The sequence below is a fragment of the Phyllostomus discolor genome, chromosome 14, assembly GCF_004126475.2.
Source record: "Phyllostomus discolor isolate MPI-MPIP mPhyDis1 chromosome 14, mPhyDis1.pri.v3, whole genome shotgun sequence".
NCBI lineage: Eukaryota > Metazoa > Chordata > Mammalia > Chiroptera > Phyllostomidae > Phyllostomus > Phyllostomus discolor.
In genome coordinates this window covers 16,220,712-16,236,526 of record NC_040916.2, presented here as the reverse complement: position 1 = coordinate 16,236,526, position 15,815 = coordinate 16,220,712, and the positions used below count along the sequence as shown (strand labels likewise).

Below are 15,815 nucleotides of genomic sequence, written 5' to 3'. Positions count from 1 at the left end.
CAGGCGTACGCTCACCGACCCCGCCCCCCTGCCGCCGCCGCAGGAGCCATTTCTCTGTCCCCTCCATGCAGGTTGTGGTGCGGGTGCCGTTTGTCTCGGAGAAAGGGAGGAACCGCGCACGGTCCTAAGAGGGCTGTGCTCCCGGGAACCAGGCAGCGGAAGCCGGTAGGGGAAAGACGTCCTCGCCACCCGTTGCGGCGGCGTGCGGCCCCGCCGCTCTGCAGCCGGCCTTTGTTGCGAAGCGCGGGCGGCCGGGGCGGGTGGGGGATGGGACGCGCCGCGGCGCCGGTTGCTGGGATTGCGGGCTGCGGGATGCTCGCCACGCCTGTGCAGTCCCGGGCCCGTGGGGCCCCCATCCTTTCGTCCCGCAGTTCCCAGTCCTGTTTCCAAAGCAGCCAAACCCCACTTCGTCCTCCGGCCTGCCCGGCGGGGCGTTGTCCCGCTCGGCGAAAGGGGATCCAGCCAGACGCCACACTTGCCTAGGGTCTCTCTTTCGTTGGTGCCGCAAATCCTGGGCGCAGAACTGCAGGCAGTGTGAATGGGGCTGTAAACAAGTTAGGCGCAGGCCTGCCCCTCACTCACCGAGGTGGCGGTCGGGGGCAGTAGGAAAACAAACGGCTGCTGATTTCGATAAAAATGAGAAATTGGAGAGTGTGAAGGGAGAGCTACATAAGGCGGGCAGGGAAGGCCTTTTGGAGCTGACAGAGTGGCTCATTACTCTGAAGACCGAGGAAAAGCAAGAGGTAGCAGGGAGTAGTTGGCGTTTAAGGGCAGAGATCGGAAAGGCCATGTGACTGCAGTGTGGTGAGAAGGATTTAAGAGAATGGATTTCGGGGCGGCCCGAGTGGAAACGGAATTGTTCAGGACGACATTGCAGTCTGGCAGGTGTGCAGTAGTGGTGGGAGAGGAGACGGACAGAAATGTGCAGACCTGTAAAGAATCTTTATGAGATTATTTGAGCCAAACTGGTGACAACGGCCAGGAAGCAAAATCTCAACGGACTGAGAAAATACTCTGGAGAGTGGCAGCTTTACAGCTTATTTTATGCTTTAGAGTCAGAGGAGGGGGTGTTGCATGAGATCCACTGCTGGTAGATGAAGGGGGCGGGAGAAAGCGAAGTGGAGAAATCTCTGGGCTTGGATAAAAAGTAAAACAGGGAAGCACAGATTTCGTGTACATGGGTGGGTACAGGGTAGTTGATCCTTAACATTTACGGCGTGTGGGGATGGGGGGTTCTGCAGTGGGTTGGGCCCTGAGGGGTCAGGAAAAGATTACTCTGGCATTCCAAAGGTATGTCATCTAGATGCAAAAAGGCATTCGACAGGCTCATTTAAGGTAAAGATGACTTTTGTCAAGGAAGCCACAGGCCTAGGACCTGACTACCTGCATGACTGCGTTAAGAATTTTTACATTCAGATCATCGTGCGAGGTTACTTCCTCTCTGAGTCTGTGGGGTCTGCCTTGCTGGCCTCCCCTGAGCTTGTCGGGTTTAGTGCGTGGCCACTTTTTCATCCAACAGAGATAACGTTTGGGAGGCAGAACTGTTTAGTAGATTAAGAGTCAGACTATCTGCCTTTCCCACTTAGGGCCTCTGTCTTCCAGGGTAAGTTATTGTCTCAGTTTATTGGCCAGTGAAAAGGGAGTGATGATCTTCAATATAGTGGTTTAAGGGTTAAGAACAATAATTCATGTAGGTGGTCTTCCAAGGATGCGGTCTGCCATGGAGTAAAGGCTCTGCAAGGGTAGCTGTGGAAGATCTCGAGGGAGTCAGTGACTCCCACTTAGTCGATCATATGAGTAACTTGGTGCATGATGGTGCCGTGTAGGGAAATGGGAACTCTGGAATTAGGGGTGGGGAGGGGGAACAAATCTGGAAAGGAAATTTAAAATTCTGTTTGAGCTGTCATGTTAGCATTCAAATGAGTACTTGAGTGCTGTAGTTTGATGAACTTTTTTGATTTTGTAGCTTAAAGATTTTGAAGTTTAGAAAGGACTAAATTTTGAATATATTTTTGGGCATCATTAATCTTGAATATTATGGAGTTAGATGAGACTGCATATGTAGGGAGGGAGAAAATTGATGGTGTAGTTCTACCTATTTTATGTTACTCATTCACCCTGAAGGCTTGTTTTTAAGTTAATTATTCAGAGGTGGAATAAATAGACATCCGCAGCTTTTCCATTAACAGGATGTCCTTGGGATTGTCTGTGGGTACAGAATGAACAGGTTTATACAAACAGGGCCCAGTTTGATGACATTAGATTTAGGTGTTAACAAAAGGCACCTAAACATTAACAGAAGACAAAGATTTGATGTTAGTTATGGGGTTTCTTCTCACAGCAAACTAAACTCATAGCATTAGGGGGTTCTAAATTTGGCCTCAGATACCTTGTTTACAGTTTAGACCCATGTCTTAGGCTTGTGAGTCTCTTGGTGTCCTATGACCCGGGGAGTAAAGGGGGAGTGGCAAGTATGTGTGGTATGTTCTACTTCGAGGAGACGAGTGTCCTCAGGCTGATAAATAGCAAGGCCTAGAGGAGCGATCTCAGGTGACAGATGACTGTTTTTAGTTCAGGTTCTGCATATTTAATGTATTTGGGCTTACAGTGTACAGCCCGCAACTCTGAGAAGGGTCTGCCGGAGACATAATAAGAATGAGAATAAACCTCTGGATACATACCCAAAATGACGGATGACCATTTCTTAGTATAGTAAGTAGTTTGAGTTTGAATATAAGCCCCACGGCAGGTGACTGGGGAAAGTTACTTAAGCTTTATATGTCCTAGTTTCTTCCACTGTGAAAAGATGGTGATGATGCCTACCGTATAATGTTATCTACCATTGTTGTGAGGATTGAATGAGTTAAAATACATGAGATGCCCATTGTACAAAAATAGGTCAGTGCATAGCCTCTTTTAAGGAAACAATAAAAGTCCCTTGTCACCCAAAGATAACAGTTGTGGGGGATATTTCTTTTCCAGTCTTGATTTATGCATGTAGACTTTTTTATTTTATATAGGCCAAATTATACATTTTTGTATCCCTCTTTTATTTATGTCATAGACTCTGATTATGTCATTAAAATTTCTTTATAAGCAATTTTAATTGCAATGTGATAAAATATCCTGTATTTAACCTAGATTTTCAGTAAATTCCAGTTTTGACATTTCCAGTGTTTGCTTGGTCATTTCCAGTGTTTGCTCTTATAAATAATGAAGTTTTTAACCTTTTTTTTTTTTTTTTTTTAAGGTCTGAAGAAGACGCCTGAATCATGGGGGACGTTAAAAATTTTCTGTATGCCTGGTGTGGCAAAAGGAAGATGACCCCAACCTACGAAATTAGAGCAGTGGGGAACAAAAACAGGCAGAAGTTCATGTGTGAGGTACTGAAGAACACAGTCTACACGATATGATCTTTGAGGTTTATTTTGGTGTTAAAAGAACATTATTTGCTATTTGGAAATGTTTGTGTGTTGCATGTTAGATAATGTTCTTTATTATGACTTGTTTGCAGTTTCATAGCTTTATAAATCATTTTCAAGTAAGCATTACTTTGAAAACAATTCGATAGGTAAATTCTTCTACTTCGAACATGCATCTTCAGCTTTCACGGACTAGCAGAAAGAATAGAAAAGTTAGATCACTGTTTGCAGTTTTGCTAACTCCTATAGAAAGTACAGTGATTCTCGATTGCTTGAGGTCTAAGTGTTTAAAATAAATATAAATAGGGAGCTTGTTCTTGGGTCTTATAAAATAATGTGGACCCTTATGTTACATGAGTAGAGGATATCTGAGCCACATAAGTTCATGTTCTTGTTTTGGATTAGCTTATTACTAGACAAAATGATTGCAGCCTTTTCATAAGGCAGACAGTCCTTGAATTCTCTTGGGTGTGTTATTTTCACAGTGTTTATGGAGTAATGCATCGTTGAATTATGATTTTTTTTTTAAGTCCCAGAATTACCCAGGCCCGTCTCTTAAATTGTTTTCTTGACTGTTGAAGGTTCGGGTGGAAGGATACAATTACATTGGCATGGGCAATTCCACCAATAAAAAAGATGCCCAGAGCAACGCTGCCAGAGACTTTGTTAACTATTTGGTTCGAATAAATGAAGTGAAGAGCGAAGAAGTCCCAGCTGTGGGGGTAAGTACTTATAGCCAAATACTTGAGGAAGTGAGTTCTGAGGTTATGCTAACCCAGTATATATGGAGACTTTGACAATTTTTCAGTGTTGTTTTCAAATATATGAATGTGTTCCTTGGTGTATACCTTGGCGTTGGGTTTCCTCAGAACACAGATGAGTTCCCAGGGATTGGATTTCGTTCTTATTATGCACCTGACTCGTGGGCTCAGGAAACTCGTTTACTCTGTATGTCTTACGGATTTATGTATTTCACTCATTCGTTAACTGACTTTTCAGAGCCTGTTGTGTTCTGCGTACTTCCAAAGATGACATGTTAAACAATATAAAAGTTGGTAACATTTTAAGACACAATATTGGGTCCCATTAACACTTTCTTATATAGCAGAGAGAAAATAGTATTTTATGCATTGAAATATCACTCCAGTGTTTTGGGTACCACAGTTATTTTAATCATATGTGTGAATATGCAACAAAGATCCTTTCTAGTACTGTTTTTAAGAAATAAACTTTATTTCTCATTTAATTAAAAAGAAAATCTGTATTTTTATAAAAACAGAAGAATGGTTGACATTAAAAAAGGTTCACATTACAATTTAAGTGGATCCCTTAGGTAACTTAAATGAAGGATTCCATTTATAAAACCTCTACAAAATTTTAGCAATTTATTTTCACTGATTTTTTTATATTCTGGCTTATAAAAATACATACTCTGTTTACTTCCATTGCCTTTGACTCAAGTTAAGAGACTTTCTAGTATATCATACCACTAGATACTTAGAGGATTCTTAATTACATTGGTTTGCCCATCTGTAAAATGAAGGGACTGGACAAAGTGATCCTGACATTGCTCCTGGCCCTGAAAAGAGTGTTGCACCTCTTTCAAACACCTGAAAATATTGGCCGTTGCTCCACATGTTATGACTTGTTCTGTATTTCTTACCCTCTTGCTCTCCTTCATCTTAGCAGTATAGGCCAGTGGCAGATTCTCTGAAATTTTCTTTTATATGAAAACATTTTTATTATCCCTTCTTTTTTGAATAATATATTCACTGTAGTAGGATTTTGGGGTGCCTGTTTTCATCTTTCAGCCCTTGAAAGATAATTTTTCATTGTCTTTTTACCTCCACTGTTTTCTGATGGGAAGTCAGCTATAGTCCGATTACTTCCCTCTCTATGTAATGTGTTGTTTTCTTTGGTCGCTTTCATTTTTTTCTTGGTTTCCATGGTTTGACTATACTGTGACTAGATACAGTTTTTTAATCACATCCTGGTCAAACTGTGGGGCTTGCTGAGATTCATGAATCTATACATTTGTGTCTTGCACCACAGCTAGGCAGCTGGCTATCATTTCTTCTGCCTCATTTTTTCTCTTTCCTGGGGCTTCTGTGTTCATATGTATGTTTAACCCAAGGGTCCCGAAGGCTGTCGTTGTCGTCGTCTCCCCCCCCCCCCCCCACTTCCTCTGTTTCTCAGATTGGATGATTTCAAATGATTATCTTTCAAAATGATCCACTGATTATTTTCTTTTGCCACCTCCAATTTGCTGTTAAGTCTGTCCAGGGAATTTTCTTTCAGATACTTTTTCATTTCTAGAATTTTTAGCTTTCTTGCGCCCCCTCCCCCCCCCATAACAATTCTTACCTTTTTCATTCATTGTAAGCATATGTTCGTAATATGAGTGCATTTCCTTTGTGTTATTGAGCACAGTGATGATAGCTGCCTTTAAATCCTTGGCTACTAATTCTGACATCTGAATCATCTCAGGTTTGGCTTTGTTCATTGCACTTTTTTCTCTTATGTCAAGTAACACCGTATTATATTCTGAGCATTGTGAATAATATGTTGTGGAGACTCTAAATAATGTTCCTCCAGAGTGCTGCTTTTGTTGTGTTGTCAAGCAGTGAAGTTGGTTGGACTCAGCCTGCAAACACCGCTGTTGAGTGACAGCTCCAGTCCTCGGCGTTCCGATCCTTCGCCGGGCAGCTTGGGGCCTGTCCTGTGTATGTGTAGTTGGAGAGTGAGCGAGTGCTTTGGGCAGGGTTCGTACACAGAACCTCTTCACTTCCACGCTTTCCTCCTCACTTACTAGCAGCCCTAGTTTCCCTGAACTCTTAACCATCTGATACTTCGGGCCGGAGAGACTGGGTGTTCTGTTGGAGTTGTAGCTGCTTCCCATGGTCTTCCCTCACACTAAAAGCCATAATAAACAGGTGTTATACTTTTGCTACACTTTTTTCTTGGTTTCTCTCATTTGAAGCCTCCTCTGGAGTCTGGTAGCTTTTATTCCCTTTTTAGTGCCTGCATATAGCTGCGGAGGTCCTTGGTAGTTTTTTCCATTGAGTTCCTGTTAATCTGCAGGATTACCAGGATCTGCAATCTACTACCGTCTTGTGTAGGAGCTTGCTCGGCCATACCCGAAACAAGACCCTATTGTCTTTTCCTTATTGACATCTAACAGGCTCAGATCTTTTCCATTGAATGCTCTGACTGTGCATTTCCTGTTTTCTTCCTCACCGGGGTATTCCAGCTGCACTGGCCTTCTTGCAGCTCCAGCACATATCTGTGTAAAATACAGAAATGTTTCCATCAGAAAGATTGAAAATAAAGACATGAATAAAGCTTTATCAGGCAAATGAAATACAAAAAGGAATGGCAATATTAATATCAGAGTAAACATCAGGGACGAAAGCAGAAAAGACAAACATCAGTTCATGGTGTATCAGCGCACCCAGCATTAGAAAGGCTAATGTTCATTGCTGGAGGAAAGTCCCAGAGGTCTAAATTCAAGATCCATTCGGAAGAACTCACTCATGGCCTTATTCACATTCATGGGAGCCTTCATAGGAGAAACCACATATGGGGAGAAAGCCGCTGCTCCCAGTTGTGGCGGGTGAGGAAGAGTCCCCACCCCTCCTAGGACAGGGTCTCTTTTTTTATAGGGTTAATGGTAGACCCATCCGGTGGGTAGTCGTGTGGACCATGAGAAAGACCACTGCATTCCCAAGTTACAGGCGACATTTCGGCATTTATTGTACTCCGAGCATTCGCACCCTCCTCCCTGTGGGCATGATGTTTATCTTTGGGCGTCGCGTGCTTTCTACATAGTCGGCCAAGCCTGAGGCTGCAGAGTTGTCTAACATTCTCAGATGCCTTCGCTGCTGAAGCCATGTTGCATCTCAGTGAGTTCCCCTACATGTATAATATATGTTGTTATGGCGGCTGGTGACACAGGCTGTGAAAGAATTTCCAAAGAGAAGAAAATACAGCAAGGAGAGTTTTATTTTTACTTTCCCAAGAGAGGGAAAGGGCAGGATGTGGAGAGATGTATCAGCCCTGAGGGGTAGGGGCTGTTAGTTTTTATTGTATCAAAAAAGAGGGGTTGTAGCTGGGTAGTCATGGCAAGTGGTTATGAATCAGGAGGTACAGGCTGATAGAACAGGCTTCAGTTTGTTTTGCTGTTGTCATTGGGTTCAGGGTCTGGGTGCTCCGGTCTGGTATGTCTGTTTGTGTAAGTTTTAAAACGCCTGCACGGCGGGGGATGCTTTTAGTAATCTTCCCAGTCCTGGGAACAACAAAACAGCTAATTCTGCCCGACAGACCTAAGGGAAGAGAGATGGCTAGCTAGCTTGGTGAAGAGGGCCTGGAAGGGGCCTTTGTGTCCTTTTATGGGTTGGGAAAACGGAAACGGTACCCTGAGGAAGTAGCAAACAGACCCCCCCAAACCCTACTAAACAGCTGGAAATGTTAACACTTGATTCTAAATGAAAATTTAAAATTATAATTACAGACTGTTTAGATAATAGCGTCTGTCAAAACTCCGGAGGTTAGAGAAGTAGTCATTTATTCAAAGAAACATTGAATGCTTTTATTATTGTACAGTACATAGGTTTTAAAATAAAGTAGTAAGTATTAGCTCAGAAAAATAGAACAGCTAAAATTGGAAGGAATTAATAAAGATGAAATCAAATTACTGAATTAAAAAGCAAAAAATAAAACATTTCAAAGTGCTCTTGGTAAAAGATAAATAAAAATAGCCCATCCTAGGTCAGATTTTTAAAAATTAAGTAAATACTGTTGATTCACAGTCCTTTATTAAAAAATCCACCTGGTTTAAGAATGCAGAATTTTTCATATTTTAGAAAAACGATACAGTGCACAATACCATATCTGATACGCCATCTCTAGTGTGTTTCTTACTACGTCATGTTAATGAGTTTATAAGAGAAAATACCCAGTGTTCAGTTTAATAGAAGTCTTTAAAAAAAAGCATTCCATAAAATTAAATGCACATACTAGAATACTTAGGAAACGGAGTAGAAAAATGCTTCCTGGACATGCCGAAAGGTACCATGTGAAACTGGTGGTGGCACCGCACTCAGACCGAGCCCTGGGGACTCGGACCGAGCCCTGGGGCAGCGCGGCTCCGGGCTCGTGAGGGCATGACAGCCGTGAGGAGGAGGGTGCAGAGACGCAGGGGAGCTTCGTGGCAGCAGTTTGCCTTTGTTGACTATAGGAAACTTGGGCTTGTATTTTATGTCTATTTTATATTCCTAGCAACTCATTTCTGGGGATATTTTACAAAAATATCGTTCCCAATGGAAAGGGGGAAATGCCGAAAGCTGCTTGCGTCATCTCAGACAGTTGGAGGTGCGCTGTCGCGGGGGTTTCTGTCGAGCGGAGACCTAAGGGTCTGTCGTCACCTCCACTGGTGTAACGCAGGGAAGAAAAAGAAAGAAAAGGGGTGTAATAGAGGAGAAAGAGAGTATAAACACTATAAATAATTTAATTGGAAAAATTTCCTACTCACTGTACGAGTAAAAATTAAGAGGACTTAAGGATATGTAGTTTGTAGGGTCTGTAAGAACAACGCAGCAGATTTTTATTGAAGGATAGTGTGAAGAACTCTTAAGAGCCTGGGATTTTGCCATACTTGTAAGCTAATAATTTAGCCTGCCACAATGTTGTAGATGCTGGCCAAAGACAAAAGACTTGTTAATCAGAGGCAGAAGTTGTCAGTACAGGCACATGGGTTCTCCCTCGTCCCCAAATCTCTTGGGAAACAAATCTGCCCGCCCTGGAGGAGGAGGTTATTCTATTTCCCACGATTGTTTGCTGTTGAGATGTCAAGGTGTCCGCAGAGAATGTCAGCAGACAGAAGACTTGAGTTGTAGAGCCCCATACCGTGTTTCTGGGTGGGAGTTTGCCTTATTTCGTAACATGTCAGTTCATAATAAGAAAGTCAGTTCTCCCTGAGTAAGTTGTATAAGTTTAACATATTTGATATATTAGGAAAGTTAATTAGGAAAAATAACTACTTAAGAATAGCCAAAAGAATTGGGAAAAAAAGTACTAGTCAATTCCATCACATGTGAGTAAAGATTATTTTAAGATTACAGTAACTAAGTTGACATACTAGCTCCAAATGTACATGATATATACGTTTATATATCGATATATATTTATAATATAAGCGTATAGTATCATATATAATATGTGATGATGTGTAATAATTGTAATGTGGAACAAGTCTGAGGGTAGGAAAGGCCATCTGGGGGAGAATGTAAAAGGCAGAAACGAGACTTGACTACTGAAAGAAGACAAGCAGAATACTCTTTTGGAAAGTAAGCAGTGTTAGTAAAGTTTCAGGGGAACTTGTAGGATAAAGAGTGAATATCACTGGAATGTTGAGTTCTTTGAAATTAATGTTAACATGAATATCCAGATAGAATGCTAGACAAGGCAAATGTAAATTAAAGTAATAGGTTGCTAGAACAAAACCCAAAATATTGGTAAAACTAACACTGGTAAAAGAAATGACGTGAATTCTGTAATTCTCAGAATTGGAGAGGATGTGGGGAAATAGATTCTCATATGTAGTACTGGGTAAGTATGGTATTCAGCAACCTTTTTGTAGAGCTCTGTGGTGATTTGTAAAAAGTTGATGCCTTTTAATGCAGGAATTTTACTTTTTTGAATTTTTCCTGAAAGAAATAAACCTAAGTACGAAGAGATTATGGCAGTGTTTTACGATTTCTTTAAGATGGGCAGTAGCTGAGTACCCATCAGCACGGTGTTGATCGAGTTATGTACGTGGTGTGCGTCGAGTCAGCTCTGGCTCAGGGCGACCCCGTGAGTGAGGGAGGTCCACAGTGTCCTGTCCTTAACGGCCCGTCCAGCTCCGGTGGATGCCTGCCTGTGGCTTCTCGTGCACAGGCAGTCTGTCTCATACTTCGTCTGCCTCTTTCCTGCTGCCCTCTGTCGTTCCCAGCGTCACTGTGTCACTGTCTTCCCCAGAGACCCTGCCTTCTCATGACGTGCGTGGAGTAAGACAGCTGCGGTTCTGTCCTTTGTGCTCCTAGCGATGTTTGAGGCTTAATTGCTCCAGGACCCACCTGCTCATATTCCTGGCAGTCCAGGGTTTCCATGGAGCTGTCCCTCTAACACCATATTTGAAATGAAGCAGGTCCATCATCATCTTCCGTCATTGTATTGTCGTCCCGTCCTGTCCCCGGCCCCCCCCCCCCCCCCCCCCCCGCCCCGCCATCACTCTCCAACTTCCCACATCCATACATAGTAACTGAGAATACGAGGGTGTGAGTGATCTTAGCCTTGGTCTCTAATGACGCAGCTTTGCTCTTGGTGACCTGTCCTCATTCTTCTGTTGCCCTCCCGGGTCTCAGCCTTCTCTTGATAGCTTGGCTGCGCTCTGCATTTGAACTGATGACTGAACTGAGGTGAGCCAAGTCTTGAGCAATAGCAGTGTCTTCATGGTCTGTGTCAATGATGTGTATTTCTTCTGTGGCCGTGAGCTTTGACTCCTTGATGCTCAGGTGCAGTCCTGCTTTGGCACTTCCATCAGAAGGCATTTCTAATCATTGCTACTTCTCTTCTGTAGAACACCTCCATAGAATGGAGTAGTAAGGCCTTAACATTCATGTAGATCAGTATTTAAAGAAGTAGAAAATTTATGTTAAATGTTTTGCCTTTGTCTTGAAACTTGATGTTTCTTCTCTGGAAATCTCTTCTCTCAGATCCTTTTTTGGTTGCCTCTTCACTTGGTTCGTATATCTTCTCAAAAGTTACCTATGAGTATGGCTTTCCCTCTTCACATTATTTAAATAGTGATCTCTCACAGTCCCCGTTTCTCTTTTCTGCTTTATGTTGCTCTGTAGTATTGTATCACCCTTGACGTCCTGGGTACGTGCTTACTGTGTAGCTCTGTAAGACTTGCTGTACACAGTTAGAATATAGCTCTTTGAATATAGCTCTGTAAGTACAGAACTTGCGTCTCTGCGTAGTTTTATCCTCAGTCCCTGGAACAATGTCTACCGTGTAGAAGGCTCTTAACAGATACTTACTGAATATTGAATGTATTTATAAAGACAGTGAGTGGAGAAAGTAAATTACTCATCCCACTTTTCATAGGAAAATTATGTTTGTATATACCCTATCTGTATATATAAAATTTCCAAATGGAGAATTACAAGTAATTTTTACTATTCTTCCCCTTTTCTCCTTGAAGTGAGACCATCATAGTTTTACAGTCATTGAAAACAATTGCTGGTACTGCATTGACTTTTTCATTTGCAGGTGGCACCCCCTCTGCCCCCACTCACCGACACACCTGACAGTGCAGCCAATACTGATGGAGGAGGTTTGCCAACCCCCATGGGAGGACCTCTTCCTCCACACCTGGCTCTCCAGGCAGGTAAGGGACTTGAATGTGTGCGCATGACTGAGAGTAAGTTATACACGATCTAGGTCATCATCTCTTTCTCACCTAGATAAAAAGAAGTAACTGTAGTAAACTCTTAATGTTGAGAGAGATCCCAACGGCTTCATAAGTTTGCAAATAACGCCGGCTCATTTATTTTCTCTTACAAGGTGTGATACAGCTTCATTCCTTGCTATCATTGGTATCTAATTTCTGATCTGTGGATAGATTTTGCACCAACTAGAACATTTGAGTAAAGGGTCTTATTTATTGCCCTTTCTTGTTTGTAACTCTTACCAAATACCAGTATATTATAGACTTGTTTGTTTACCCATGGATCCAGGCCATTGCTGGATTCTGTATACTACCCAAACTTGTATTGCCACGTTCACTGTTGGGTGGATGGACTAGGGTGTTCGGTCAAATTACTTAAGTCTCATATCTAGTATTTATGAAATGAGAGTAATGGTATTTACTTCTTAAGATTGTTATGAGGAGAAAAAAAATTTTTTTTAGGATTTTATTTATTTATTTTTAGAGAGGGAAGGGAGAGAGAAACATCAATGTGCAGTTGCTGGGGGTTATGGCCTGCAACCCAGGAATGTACCCTGGCTGGGAATTGAACCTGGGACACTTTGGTTCCCAGCCCACGCTCAATCCACTGAGCTACACCAGCCAGGGCTCTGGAGAAAAATTTTTAAAAAGCGTGTAATAAACTCAGTTAATGATCAGTATTAACTCTTTTTAGTTACTCTGCTTTTTCATCAGTATCCATCACTTTCTTATACCTTTTCAGCTTCTCATTTTCATTACCAGCACTAGCAGATAGCTTCCTTCCAGGGTCGTATTTAGCAAAGAGACAGTTTTATTATTTAACCAGTTTTTTTGTATGTAACAACTTAAAAAACAAAGCTACATTGATAATGTACGCTAGGTTATCAGTCACTTCCGATCATTACCGATATCTTTCCACTGCATACCTGCCTTGGAATCAGCATTTAGCCCGTGCTTCAGTAATGTAACACTTTTCAAGCAAGTCATGGAGATTTCAGGCCCATTTCCAAATGATTGAAACCTAGGATTTCTAATTATGGAGTGCCGAGATGTGAATTATGAATATTCTTTAAAATATTTAGGATCTTCCTGCAGTTTAATTCATCAAGAGAACATTTTTTTTCCTTAATAGAAAATAATTCTGGAGTTGGGGCCTCTGGCTATGGTGCTCCTGGGCCCACCTGGGATCGAGGAGCCAACTTGAAGGATTATTATATTAAAAAGGAAGAACAGGAAGTGCAAGCGGTAAGGCTGTCGTCATCCTGTGTTCCATCTCCAGGAGTGGGGTCTAGGGTTTAGTTCCCGGCGAGGTTCAACACACTCGCAATGTGAAATCAGATGTCTCTTTACAGTGGTTATTTGAGACGGCTTGATCACACGTGACACACACGTGAATCTAAGCTCCCTGTTAAATTGATCCCTAGAATTGCCTGTGAAATGAAAGTATTTTTCCTTAGTTGTAATGAAAGTTCTCATCTGCTTTGTAGGAAGTATAGGTACCTCAGTAAACCTCATTTTATGAGCCCATATTGTGAAAATGCCTTAATAAACAGCTCATTTTACCTACTTAATTTATTTAAAGTGGTAAACCAGCACAGAAAAGTTGTCAAAGTTTTCTTAGGAACAATTTAAATAACATGTTAACTGATAGGTAATGTATTTTTTAGCTAATAGGCCATCATATGCAAAGTTCTGGCACAATTTTGACTAGAAATAGAAGCTATTGAAAGTATCTTTTTAAAAAGAAGCTTTTACATTATAAAGGATGGCACAAAGATGTTTACGTTTCTGTACCTCAAATATTTATAACTAAAAAGTAGTGCAGCCAAATGTAATTTTCATTGATTCAACAGACTCTCGAATCAGAAGAAGTGGATTTAAATGCAGGGCTTCATGGAAACTGGACCTTGGAAAATGCTAAGGCTCGGCTGAACCAGTATTTCCAAAAAGAAAAGATCCAGGGAGAATATAAGTACACCCAAGTGGGCCCCGATCACAACAGGTTTGCTTGTTCACTCTTTCCCTTCCATAGTAAGGCAGGGTGGTTTGGGATGTGTATTGTTCTGTATTTGTACAGCTGTGTAAGAAAGTCTGCAAATTCTGCCGCCTGTATTGCTAGATTTTTTAAGGTTTTCTTTGAATCGGACAGGCAAAAATGATAGCCACAGGTGATGGTATCGGCCAGAGGTGGTGAGTTTCTTCACTGTGGTATTGTCAGGGGCAGTTGTAATGATTACTTCTCTGATGGGTCAAGTTAGACACTTAAGTTTTAGAGTCTTGGAGGTAGATTGCATTGCACTTGATCCAAATGTTCCTTCAGCTTTGAAGCTTGCCAGCCCTTAAGAGTTCTGTTGAAGTTTTAAGGGCTTCGTGTAAGGTGGAACAGCCTCGGTGTTTGTATGTGACTTAGCCTACTTCTAGTTTGTTAAACTTACAAAACTGAACGTTGAGGGAGGTTGTTGTAACAGTGACAGCATGTTTCTCAGCCTGCTTGCTGTTCTTCCTGAGAGCATTCCAGGGTGTAGTAGTTATTACTCCCAGGAAGGCTCATGGATTAGACTCTTGGGGGGCACTGTTCCTTTCTTTTATGAAATAAATTGTGCAAAATAAATTAAAAGTATTTTTCTTACAAATCAAAGCATTCTTTCTCCCTTGGATGCATCTGGCAACCCTAAATTATTACTAAAATAACACTTTGACGCTGTGGTCAAAGTGATGTTTAATGAGCAATGTTACCCCGCATCCCACTGTTTTGTTCAATCCTGAATTCTCAGATACTTAAGTCTAACGTCAGACTTGAAAACCCTCAGGGGTTGTAAAGGAAAGATGCATTTGTTACTGATTTTTCTTGAATATTTTGTCTTTATGAACTGATTTGGCTTAGCAGCACATGGGGACTTTCAGAATAGTTAAGATAACTTAAGTGTACCCTCTGCTGCTTGCAGTAAACATTTTATGATGTCACTGTCTTACTGACTTCTGATCCAAGGAATTGAAGAATTCAGGATATGAAGAGGAGGGAGGCAAAGACAGTCGGGGGAGCCGGGACAGCATTGCTCCTTGTATGCCCTTTGTTTAAAGGCATAGCAGACAGCAACACCAGAGGTCTGTGTTCATACACACATGTGCTGCTGCTTAGGCTGAACTAAGCAATCACATGGGAAACGATTGTAAACTGATTTCTGGTGTCGCTGTTCCCCCTAGGTGGAGGAGAATGAGATTGACTTTAAGCCTGGCTGAGAAACATACTGGCATCGGTGTCATTAATGAAAGGGTGGATGTTGTTCCCCTGAAAGTCAGTGGCCTTTGACCCCTGAAGCAACTGTGCCTGAAGGTCAGTTCACAAGACATATAGGAAGGAGTCTAACATTAATTTTTTTTCTTAACCCTCACTTAACCTTTTATTCACAGCACAATGTCAGGGTTAGAATGTGCCTGAGCAGTGGAAGGATCAGAAAGCATAAGTTTTCAAAGGGCAGTTTTTCCCTTGCTTAAATCCTAAGCCCCATTGCCTAGAATCTGCTAGCAATTTTAGCTATAATTTTCAAAGATACTGAGTTCTCCGTGACCTGATTTAGGTCAATGTAATACAAACAAGGTAAATTTTTTGTTGTCAAGGGCTGCTTCCAATGGCAGGCAGATACCAGGCCCCTGCGTCAGGAGCCACTGGTAGATGCAGTGTCCGTGTGTCCCTGCGTCGGGTGCCTGCGTGCGTGTGTTAGTTAGCTCAGTGTGACAGGCTGCAGTCACTAGTGGGGGGCCCGTGCAAAGGAGCCTTAAAGGAATCACAACTATGATTTATAGAGCTTTGGTCTTGTTTTATTTCTTGGCCCCAAACTAAGTGGAAAATTCCTTCTCATTGAATGTGTTCTAGCTCTTCAGAGTACAACCTTTGGAATAAG

At 41.9% G+C, this 15,815-nt stretch overlaps 1 protein-coding gene across 3 annotated transcripts in view; it reads left to right on the top strand.

Annotated features, from left to right (window-relative positions):
- DHX9 (DExH-box helicase 9) overlaps nt 1-15,815 on the top strand; it is a 42,732-nt gene continuing 26,917 nt past the window's right edge. The window contains exons 1-6 of one of the 3 annotated variants that reach the window (XM_028530616.2): nt 1-165; nt 3,251-3,383; nt 4,004-4,144; nt 11,736-11,853; nt 13,046-13,158; nt 13,767-13,915. In XM_028530616.2, the coding sequence (XP_028386417.1) occupies nt 3,273-3,383; nt 4,004-4,144; nt 11,736-11,853; nt 13,046-13,158; nt 13,767-13,915 (632 nt within the window). In that variant the 5' untranslated portion in view covers nt 1-165; nt 3,251-3,272. Of the gene's footprint in view, nt 166-3,250; nt 3,384-4,003; nt 4,145-11,735; nt 11,854-13,045; nt 13,159-13,766; nt 13,916-15,117; nt 15,248-15,815 lie in introns of those variants that run through there. The other 2 variants (XM_036015520.1, XM_028530619.2) reach the window with 2 other exon arrangements.